Source organism: Rattus rattus, chromosome 5 (assembly GCF_011064425.1).
Source record: "Rattus rattus isolate New Zealand chromosome 5, Rrattus_CSIRO_v1, whole genome shotgun sequence".
NCBI lineage: Eukaryota > Metazoa > Chordata > Mammalia > Rodentia > Muridae > Rattus > Rattus rattus.
In genome coordinates this window covers 119,212,321-119,223,572 of record NC_046158.1, presented here as the reverse complement: position 1 = coordinate 119,223,572, position 11,252 = coordinate 119,212,321, and the positions used below count along the sequence as shown (strand labels likewise).

At 48.0% G+C, this 11,252-nt stretch overlaps 1 protein-coding gene across 2 annotated transcripts in view; it reads left to right on the top strand.

Annotated features, from left to right (window-relative positions):
- Positions 1–11,252, top strand: part of Tasp1 (taspase 1) — a 227,889-nt gene that overhangs the window by 153,348 nt on the left and 63,289 nt on the right. For both annotated transcript variants that reach the window (XM_032904306.1, XM_032904304.1), the window contains exon 11: positions 6,681–6,791. In XM_032904306.1, the coding sequence (XP_032760197.1) occupies positions 6,681–6,791 (111 nt within the window). The remainder of the gene's footprint in view (positions 1–6,680; positions 6,792–11,252) is intronic.

The following is an 11,252-nucleotide window of genomic DNA, read 5'->3' as shown; positions in this document are numbered from 1 at the left end:
GCTCCAGTGTGTGTGTCTGGGTGCTCAGTGTGTGTGGGTGCTCCAGTGTGTCTGTGCTCCACTGTGTCTGGAGTGCTCCACTGTGTGTGTCTGAGTGCTCCACTGTGTCTAGGTGCTCAGTGTGTGTGTGTCTCCACTGGTGTCTAGGTGCTCCAGTGTGTGTCTGAGTGCTCCACTGTGTGCTGAGTGCTGTGTGTCTGAGTGCTCAGTGTGTGTCTGGGTGCTCCACTGTGTGTGTGGGTGCTCCACTGTGTGTCTGTGGGTTCCCCTGTGTGTGTCTGTGTGCTCCACTGTGTGTGTCTGTGTGCTCCACTGTGTGTGTCTGAGTGCTCCAGTGTGTGTCTGAGTGCTCCACTGTGTGTGTGTGTCCCTGTGTCTGAGTGCTCCATGTGTGTGTCTGAGTGCTCCTGTGTGTGTCTGAGTGCTCCAGTGTGTGTCTGAGTGCTCCAGTGTGTGTCTGAGTGCTCCACTGTGTGTCTGAGTGCTCCACTGTGTGTGTCTGTGTGCTGCTAGAGTGTGTGTGTGTGTGCTCCAGTGTGTGTCTGAGTGCTCCAGTGTGTGTCTGAGTGCTCCAGTGTGTGTCTGAGTGCTCCAGTGTGTGTGTCTGAGTGCTCCACTGTGTGTCTGAGTGCTCCAGTGTGTGTCTGAGTGCTCCACTGTGTGTATCTGAGTGCTCCAGTGTGTGTCTGAGTGCTCCAGTGTGTGTCTGAGTGCTCCAGTGTGTGTCTGAGTGCTGTGTGTGTCTGAGTGCTCCACTGTGTGTCTGAGTGCTCCACTGTGTGTCTGAGTGCTCCAGTGTGTGTCTGAGTGCTCCAGTGTGTGTCTGAGTGCTCCACTGTGTGTGTCTGAGTGCTCCAGTGTGTGTCTGAGTGCTCCAGTGTGTGTCTGAGTGCGCCAGTGTGTGTGTCTGAGTGCTCCAGTGTGTGTCTGAGTGCTCCAGTGTGTGTCTGAGTGCTCCAGTGTGTGTGTCTGAGTGCTCCAGTGTGTGTCTGAGTGCTCCACTGTGTGTGTCTGAGTGCTCCAGTGTGTGTGTCTGAGTGCTCCAGTGTGTGTCTGAGTGCTCCAGTGTGTGTCTGAGTGCTCCACTGTGTGTGTCTGAGTGCTCCAGTGTGTGTCTGAGTGCTCCAGTGTGTGTCTGAGTGCAGTGTGTCCAGTGCTCCAGTGTGTGTCTGAGTGCTCCAGTGTGTGTCTGAGTGCTCCAGTGTGTGTGTGTCTGAGTGCTCCAGTGTGTGTGTCTGAGTGCTCCAGTGTGTGTGTGAGTGCTCCAGGTGTGTGTGTCTGAGTGCTCCAGTGTGTGTCTGGAGTGCTCCAGTGTGTGTCTGAGTGCCCAGTGTGTGTCTGAGTGCTCAGTGTGTGTCTGAGTGCTCCCTGTGTGTGTCTGAGTGCTCGACTGTGTGTGTGTGAGTGCTCTACTGTGTGTGTCTGAGTGCTCCACTGTGTGTGTCTGAGTGCTCCAGTGTGTGTGTGTGAGTGCTCCAGTGTGTGTCTGAGTGCTCCACTGTGTGTATCTGAGTGCTCCACTGTGTGTGTGTCTGAGTGCTCCAGTGTGTGTCTGAGTGCTCCAGTGTGTGTCTGTGTGCTCCAGTGTGTGTGTCTGTGTGCTCCACTGTGTGTGTCTGAGTGCTCCACTGTGTGTGTCTGAGTGCTCCAGTGTGTGTCTGAGTGCTCCAGTGTGTGTCTGAGTGCTCCAGTGTGTGTCTGAGTGCTCCACTGTGTGTGTCTGAGTGCTCCAGTGTGTGTCTGAGTGCTCCACTGTGTGTGTCTGAGTGCTCCAGTGTGTGTGTCTGAGTGCTCCAGTGTGTGTGTGAGTGCTCCACTGTGTGTGTCTGAGTGCTGTGTGTGTCTGAGTGCTCCAGTGTGTGTGTGTGTGTGAGTGTGTGTGTGTGTGCTCCAGTGTGTGTGTGAGTGCTCCAGTGTGTGTGTCTGAGTGCTCCAGTGTGTGTCTGAGTGCTCCAGTGTGTGTGTTTGTGTGCCCCAGTGTGTGTGTGCTGTCTCTTATACACATCTAGTTGTGTATACGAGCCGGGTGTGTGTCTGAGTGCTCCAGTGTGTGTCTGAGTGCTCCAGTGTGTGTCTGAGTGCTCCACTGTGTGTGTCTGAGTGCTCCAGTGTGTGTGTGAGTGCTCCAGTGTGTGTCTGAGTGCTCCATTGTGTGTGTCTGAGTGCTCCAGTGTGTGTCTGAGTGCTCCAGTGTGTGTCTGTGCTCCAGTGTGTCTGAGTGCTCCAGTGTGTGTGTGTCTGAGTGCTCCAGTGTGTGTCTGAGTGCTCCAGTGTGTGTCTGAGTGCTCCAGTGTGTGTCTGAGTGCTCCAGTGTGTGTGTGTCTGAGTGCTCCAGTGTGTGTGTGAGTGCTCCAGTGTGTGTCTGAGTGCTCCATTGTGTGTCTGAGTGCTCCAGTGTGTGTGTCTGAGTGCTCCACAGTGTGTGTCTGAGTGCTCCAGTGTGTGTCTGAGTGCTCCAGTGTGTGTGTGAGTGCTCCCGTGTGTGTGTGTGTGTGCCCCTGTGTGTGTGTGTGTGCTCCCCTGTGTGTGTGTGTCTGTGTGTGTGAGTGCTCCACTGTGTGTGTCTGAGTGCTCCAGTGTGTGTCTGAGTGCTCAGTGTGTGTGCTGTGTGTGTCTGAGTGCTCCAGTGTGTCTGAGGCTCCAGTGTGTGTGTGTCTGAGTGCTCCAGTGTGTGTCTGAGTGCTCCAGTGTGTGTCTGAGTGCTCCAGTGTGTGTCTGAGTGCTCCAGTGTGTGTCTGAGTGCTCCAGTGTGTGTGTCTGAGTGCTCCACTGTGTGTGTCTGAGTGCTCCAGTGTGTGTCTGAGTGCTCCAGTGTGTGTCTGAGTGCTCCAGTGTGTGTCTGAGTGCTCCAGTGTGTGTGTCTGAGTGCTCCAGTGTGTGTCTGAGTGCTCCAGTGTGTGTGTCTGAGTGCTCCAGTGTGTGTCTGAGTGCTCCAGTGTGTGTCTGAGTGCTCCAGTGTGTGTCTGAGTGCTCCAGTGTGTGTCTGAGTGCTCCAGTGTGTGTCTGAGTGCTCTCGTGTGTGTCTGAGTGCTCTCGTGTGTGTGTCTGAGTGCTCCAGTGTGTGTCTGAGTGCTCCAGTGTGTGTCTGAGTGCTCCAGTGTGTGTCTGAGTGCTCCAGTGTGTGTGTGTGAGTGCTCCAGTGTGTGTGTGAGTGCTCCCTGAGTGCTCCAGTGTGTGTCTGAGTGCTCCAGTGTGTGTGTCTGAGTGCTCCAGTGTGTGTGTGAGTGCTCCAGTGTGTGTCTGAGTGCTCCAGTGTGTGTCTGAGTGCTCCAGTGTGTGTGTCTGAGTGCTCCAGTGTGTGAGTGCTCAGTGTGTGGAGTGCTCCAGTGTGTGTGTCTGAGTGCTCCAGTGTGTGTGTCTGAGTGCTCACTGTGTGTGTGTGTGTCTGAGTGCTCCAGTGTGTGTCTGAGTGCTCCAGTGTGTGTCTGAGTGCTCCAATGTGTGTCTGAGTGCTCCAGTGTGTGTCTGAGTGCTCCAGTGTGTGTGTCTGAGTGCCCACTGTGTGTGTCTGAGTGCTCCATGTGTGTGTGTGTGTGAGTGCTCCAGTGTGTGTCTGAGTGCTCCAGTGTGTGTCTGTGTGCTCTAGTGTGTGTGTGTGAGTGCTCCAGTGTGTGTCTGAGTGCTCCAGTGTGTGTCTGAGTGCTCCAGTGTGTGTGTCTGAGTGCTCCACTGTGTGTGTGTGAGTGCTCCAGTGTGTGTGTGAGTGCTCCAGTGTGTGTGTCTGTGTGCTCAAGTGTGTGTGTGTGTGTGTGAGTGCTCCCTGACTGTGTGTGTCTGTGTGCTCCACTGTGTGTGTCTGAGTGCTCCAGTGTGTGTCTGAGTGCTCCAGTGTGTGTCTGAGTGCTCCAGTGTGTGTCTGAGTGCTCCAGTGTGTGTCTGAGTGCTCCAGTGTGTGTGTCTGAGTGCCCAGTGTGTGTCTGAGTGCTCCAGTGTGTGTCTGAGTGCTCCACTGTGTGTGTGTCTGAGTGCCCAGTGTGTGTCTGAGTGCTCCAGTGTGTGTCTGAGTGCTCCACTGTGTGTGTCTGAGTGCTCCAGTGTGTGTGTCTGAGTGCCCAGTAGTGTGTGTCTGAGTGTGTGTGTGTCTGAGTGCCCTGTGTGTGTCTGAGTGCTCCAGTGTGTGTCTGAGTGCTCCATTGTGTGTGTCTGAGTGCTCCAGTGTGTGTGTCTGAGTGCTCCAGTGTGTGTGTCTGAGTGCTCCAGTGTGTGTCTGAGTGCTCCACATGTGTGTGTGTGAGTGCTCCAGTGTGTGTGAGTGCTCCAGTGTGTGTCTGAGTGCTCCAGTGTGTGTGTGTGAGTGCTCCAGTGTGTGTGTGAGTGCTCCAGTGTGTGTGTGAGTGCTCCACTGTGTGTGTCTGAGTGCTCCAGTGTGTGTCTGAGTGCTCCACTGTGTGTGTCTGAGTGCTCCAGTGTGTGTCTGAGTGCTCCACTGTGTGTGTCTGAGTGCTCCAGTGTGTGTCTGAGTGCTCCACTGTGTGTGTCTGAGTGCTCCAGTGTGTGTCTGAGTGCTCCAGTGTGTGTCTGAGTGCTCCAGTGTGTGTCTGAGTGCTCCACTGTGTGTGTCTGAGTGCTCCACTGTGTGTGTCTGAGTGCTCCACTGTGTGTGTCTGAGTGCTCCAGTGTGTGTCTGAGTGCTCCAGTGTGTGTCTGAGTGCTCCAGTGTGTGTGTGTGCTCCCGTGTGTGTGTGAGTGTGTCCCGTGTGTGTGTGTGTGTCGTGTGTGTGTGTGTGCTCCCCTGTGTGTGTCTGAGTGCTCCTGTGTGTGTCTGAGTGCTCCAGTGTGTGTGTCTGAGTGCTCCATTGTGTGTGTGTCTGTGTGCTGAGTGCTCAGTGTGTGTCTGAGTGCTCACTGTGTGTGTGTCTGGAGTGCTCCACTGTGTGTGTCTGAGTGCTCCAGTGTGTGTGTGTGAGTGCTCCTGTGTGTGTCTGAGTGCTCCAGTGTGTGTCTGAGTGCTCCAGTGTGTGTCTGAGTGCTCCAGTGTGTGTGTGAGTGCTCCACTGTGTGTGTGTGAGTGCTCCAGTGTGTGTGTCTGAGTGCTCCAGTGTGTGTGTCTGTGTGCTCACAGTGTGTGTCTGAGTGCTCCAGTGTGTCTGAGTGCTCCACTGTGTGTGTCTGAGTGCTCCGTGTGTGTGTGTGTGTGTGTCTGAGTGCTCCAGTGTGTGTGTGTGTGTGTGTCTGAGTGCTCCAGTGTGTGTGTGAGTGCTCCCTGTGTGTGTCTGTGTGCTCCTGTGTGTGTGTGTGTGTGCTCCAGTGTGTGTGTGTGTGCTCCAGTGTGTGTGTGTGTGCTCCAGTGTGTGTGTCTGAGTGCTCCAGTGTGTGTCTGAGTGCTCCACTGTGTGTGTCTGAGTGCTCCAGTGTGTGTCTGAGTGCTCCAGTGTGTGTGTCTGAGTGCTCCACTGTGTGTCTGAGTGCTCCACTGTGTGTCTGAGTGCTCCACTGTGTGTGTCTGAGTGCTCCAGTGTGTGTGTGTGTGCGCCAGTGTGTGTCTGAGTGCTCCAGTGTGTGTGTGAGTGCTCCAGTGTGTGTGTGAGTGCTCCACTGTGTGTGTCTGAGTGCTCCAGTGTGTGTCTGAGTGCTCCACTGTGTGTGTGTGAGTGCTCCAGTGTGTGTGTGAGTGCTCCAGTGTGTGTGTGAGTGCTCCACTGTGTGTGTCTGAGTGCTCCAGTGTGTGTGTGAGTGCTCCAGTGTGTGTCTGAGTGCTCCAGTGTGTGTCTGAGTGCTCCAGTGTGTGTCTGAGTGCTCCAGTGTGTGTCTGAGTGCTCCAGTGTGTGTCTGAGTGCTCCACGTTCATCTCACAGATAAACCCCTCCCACTTACCCCATCCCACCTTTACTCCCCGGTTTGTCACTCCCTTCCAGCCTTTTCTTTTTTCTTTTATATGTATGAATGTTTTGCATTTGTGAATGTACCTGCATCATGTGTATGCCTGGTGCCCACAGCAGCCATAAAAGGGTGTCAGATCTCCCAGAGTTACAGACAGTTGTAGGTTCTGGGGACTGAACCTAGGTCCTCTCTCTGTAAGGACACTTTTTTTTTTTAAACCTTGCGAACCTTCTCTCTAGCCCCCAAATAGACATTTTCTTTAGAATGACACAGAGGCTTTATTTCTGAAAGCTGTATGCATGTTAGAAGGGCTGTAAGACAGGACTGTTTTGCTCTGTCCTCTCCACACTGTTGGTATATGAGTCTCTGAACAACAATGGGTAGAGAGAGATTCAGACAGTACCTGGATGCCTATGTTTCTCCCCAGCCATCCAGGAAGTGGTGAATCAGAAAGAAAATGGTCAATAGCTATAGGTACCTTTTTTTTTTTTTTTTTTTCTCAAATGAGAGACTTAAGCCAACCAACAGGATGGTTTGTAGCTACTCGTTAGTGGGAATGAAGCAGAACTCTAGGTGCAGAATCTGCATTTCTGTGTTATACACATTATTCCTCTGAAAGAGGGGTTTCCTTTATTTTACCTGTTTTCTTTTGAGATTAAAAAGACCTATGTTTTTTTATATTGTACTGAATCTCGTTACTGAAATTAGCAGACTGTTTGCAGAAGTCAGTTTATTCCCTCACTGGGTTGTCCTGCTACATAACTACTTTGTAAGTTATGCACGTGAATGTTTTATGTTATTGAGACAAGCAAAGCATTGAGTATTGCTTTTCCTCAACCGTGTTTTTCTTGGACTTGTAGGATGTGGAGAGCATCTTGTGCGCACCATACTGGCTAGAGAATGTTCACACGCTTTACAAGCTGAAGACGCTCACCAAGCTCTGTTGGAGACTATGCAAAACAAGTTTATCAGTAAGTGGAATGTTGAGACAAGGACTCCGTTTAAGTACAGAGAATTTCTCTGAGCTGTATACACCAGGAGTCAGGTTTTCCACATCTGCCTCCAGCATAAAGTTAGACCTGCACTTAATATTATTTCTGAACAGAAATCCTATCACAGTAGCTACTACAACAGGATGTCAATAATTCAACTAATTTAGTGTCTAGATTCTGAGACCTTATCTAGCATTAAAATGCCATGTACTGGAATAAAATTCTGACAAAGGAGTTCAAGGCACCATGTGCTATCTAGCATGTTTGAAACGCAAACAGGGTTCATTCTTTTGATAAAGTCAGTGTTGTATCCTGCACATTTTATTGCCGTGTGCACTGCACAGGGTCAAGATGGAATCCTGCCTGGACATTTGCCAGGTCCTCTAACTAGATGTGCACATGTGTATGTGTATGGGAATAATCTGAGGTTGGAGGAAGGACATTTTTTTTTGTCTATTTTAGGTGAGGAAGGCATCAGTGAAAAAGCAGGGGACTTAGGTTTGGAGACAAAGTAGATAGTGCACTCCTGCCCTAACCAGGATTTAGAAACCATACAGTAGATTAAATGGGTGAAGGCTAAAATGCAGAATTTCTACCTCTGATAGGCAGTAGCTCTAAGATTAAAGAAGTCTGTTTGGGACTGTGCTGGCTAGTGGTTATGTCAGCTTGACACAGGCCAGGGTGATCTGAGTAAAGGAAACCTCAGTTGAGAAAATGTCTCCATTAGACTAGCTCTAGGGAAACCTGTGGCATTTTCTTACTTGATAATTGATGTAGGAAGACCTAGCCTGCTGCGGAAGGTGCTACACTTGGGCAGGTGATCTCGAGTTGTATAAGAAAGCAGGCCTAGCAAGCCAATAGCAGTGATCCTCCACTGCCTCTGCTTCAGTTCTTGCCTCCAACTTCGTGGAGTTCCCACCCTGACCTTGCTTAGAGATAGAGCATGACTAGAGAGTTGTACACTGAATAAACTCCTTTCTCCCCAAGTTGAGTCACAGTGTTTTACCTCAGCAAAAGGAACCTTAAGACAGGTACCCTGGGGATGAGAGTTTCTCCAGAAGGACACACGTGGAGGGGTTTTAAATCCCATTTGAGAAGATGTAGTTTGGCTGTCAGTGAATCTGGAATCAAATGCAATGGCCATGCTCCAAAGTTCAGGAAGGACAGTAGATGGTGACTTAGGTGTCCTGTGCCAGTGAGGGTGCCATTTCAGAGCATGTCAGTTGCAGAGGACATGTAGAAGGAAGGTCTGCTTGGCAGATGACGCTCTGGGATGAGGAGCTTGTTATCTCAACAAGCTGACAATTGTGTTCAGTCTGTTGAGCTCTAGTTTCCATGCTGAGGCTGTAAAAGAATTTTCAGTGGGCCTGGCTGCATGGTTCTAAATGCATACTTTCTGTACCTGCAGCTGAGGCAGACCCTTAGGTAGCCTTGGACCCACACTTCCAGCCCCACCTCTTCCACAGTATGTGCTGGAGGTTCTTAAAGGGGTTCCTACTGCATCAGTTTATCTTCTCTAATTCTAATTGTTGCCTTTCCATTTTGCTAGTCACATAAGCACCACATAAGCTTATTGTCTTTTTTTTTTTTTTTTTTCTGGAGCTGGGGATCGAACCCAGGGCGTTGCGCTTGCTAGGCAAGTGCTCTACCACTGAGCAAAATCCCCAACCCCAGCTTATTGTCTTTTTATATCCGTGTGTGTGTGTGTGTGTGTGTGTGTGTGTGTGTGTGTGTGTGTGCGTGTGTGTGTGTGTGTGTGTGTATGTGTGTGTAAATAAAACTTTGTACTATTTCTTTTCTGGAGGCACCTGGATTTCAGGAAGCATTTGTGTTCTAGGGCACTGTCAGGAAGGAACAGTGTGTAATACGTTTCTCCTGCTCTTGGCTTCTGCTGAGATGTGATTTGCCCTCCAGCTGCCTGTGGGCAATTAGCCTATGCTACCATTGAATTCATCGTGGTAGCTGTAGCTTAGAGCTTCCTTAACCTACACAGCAACCACTGACCACAGACACTCGAATGATACACAGCACACCTTCCCAGGCACACATTCCCTGTCAGCGTTTTTAGTGAGGCCTTTGCTCCTGTCAACTTGTGAAGAGGAGCAGAAACTCTTGCCAGTGAGCAGCCCTCTTTAGTTTTCCCACAAGTTGCACATTAATTCCCAGTCCTATTTTTGGATTCTTAGGGGGCCAGGCTAAGTAAGTATTTCTCCAAACTGTTGCTTTTTCAATCCCTTACTTACCCCAAGGACTGTGCCATCTGAAGTTGTCACAATATAGAAGTTGCAAAAGCCCACACAGAAGCTCAGAGAGTAGAACCAAATTCTTGTGAATTTACTCATAGGAAAATGGAGGGGTCTGAAAACCTGAATGACCTCCTCAGAATGGTAAGTTATCACCTTAATCTATTAAAAGTAGTATGCTCCGTTAGAAAAAAGGTTTTCAGCCACTCAGAGAGAAAATAACAAATTATGCTCAAAAAAATAGTATTTATTTGATTGGAAAATTGAATGACCAAAGGAAAACTTACTTAACTAGGAGGAGATTTTGAACAGGTGTTTTCTTACATTCTTACGGGTGTATTGCCTGCGTACGTGTCTGTGTACCTTGTATACGCTTGGTGCACAAGGAGGTCAGGAAAATGCCTTGGATGCTTTGGAACTGGAGTTGCAATTGTTTGTAAGCCATCATGTGGCTTCTGCAAGTTGAAGCCAGTTCTTCTGGAAGAGCAGCTAGTGTTCTTGACCAGTGAACCATCTTTTAACATTCCTTATGCTAAGGTTATAAAGGCAAACAATGATTTCATGAAATTCTTAAGCAAAGGGAAGGAACTAAAAAATAGCATCCTGAGTGAGGTAACCCAGTCACAGAAGAACACACATGGTATCCACTCACTGCCAAGTGATACTAGCCCAAAAGCTTGGAATACCAAAGATACAATTTACAGAACACATGAAGCTCAAGAAGAAGGAAGACCAAAGTGTGGATGCTTCAGTCCTTCTTAGAAGGGAGAATTTGAAACATAAAATATCCAGTGAAAAATGTTTTTCAAAAAAAGAAAAAGATTCATTCATTCTTTCTGTCTCTCTCTCTCCATTCACCCACCTCGTGTGTGTGTGTGTGTGTGTGTGTGTGTGTGTGTGTGTGTGTGTGTGTGTGTGTGTGTGTGTAAGTAAGTAAGTGCTATTTGATATCAACGTACAAATTGAGGAATAAATTGTGAATAGGACTTCTGGTCTATGAATCATGAATGTCCAGAGAAGATTGATTGCATTCATGTTAAGTTCTAAGATCTGTAATTCAGACACAGATCTTACTCTTTTCTTTCATTAATAGCAGTGAATGCTCTTAAGAAAAGTGATTTTTTGGCCTAATAACATGATTTATATGATTTGTTGTCATTGTATACATATGGCATATGTATACATCAAAGAGAAGGAATAATAAGAATTGAAAGTTGAGGTTCATTAAAGTTAACTTCATAGAAATCCTGTGACAGGTGTATAATTATAGCACATGGTAACTTCCCCTCATATCCATTCCACCTGAAGGACCCTACTTAATGTGAAGCCCCAGAGTCACTCACTGTTAGTTCTCCTCCAGATCTGAGTCGAGAGACTCCTTAAATGTAACTGTTTTCTGCTTCTTTGCTCTTGTTTTGTGTAATTCAAAAATTGCTAATGATATTGGTCAGTTTTACTCCTGAGACCCTATTATTGACTGCTTATTGAGCCCCATCTTAAAAATGTCTTGAGCTAGAAAGGAACAGGGTATTTTATAGAGCTCAGGTAACTGACTTTGCTTATTTAATAGCTAAAAGTTATCTTGGAAGAATTGAGGGTTATCTTGTTAGCCAGTGATTATTGATTTGTTCTGTAATTTTGTGTAAAATATAGACATCCTAAGACTTGGGGCAGCTGGTCCTTTTTAGTTTTGTGTCTCATCCATTGGGTGTAGCCAGTTGCTTAAGTGGCTTTCTCTCTTTTAAGGTCAAGAACATTAGGTAAGAGGAAATTTAAAAATTCCTTGGCCATGCTAAATTCTCTTGGTTCTCTATTGGAGTCAGTCTATAAATCTAAAATTCTTTTTAATCAGATGATTTGGACATGGGATTAGGAAATAAAAAAAATTCAGGAAGCACATGTGATCATTACAAAGTACTTGGAATGAAATAAATTAGATTTAGTGGAGGCCTGGACTGAGAGTAAGGAAGTTGAGTTCTTTGAGCGAACTGGTGCTATAATTACCTGTCTGTGTACAAAAGACTGGTCCTTTTCTTCGTTGAAGAGTGAGGAGGCAGATCCTCAGGGTCCCCAAAACTCCTTCAAGTTCCAAAACTTTACTCGATCCTTGGAGTAGCTCATGGGCTCATCTAAATTACTTGTAAAAATACAGTTATATATCAAATAATATACCAATGAAAAATCTGTATTAAGACTT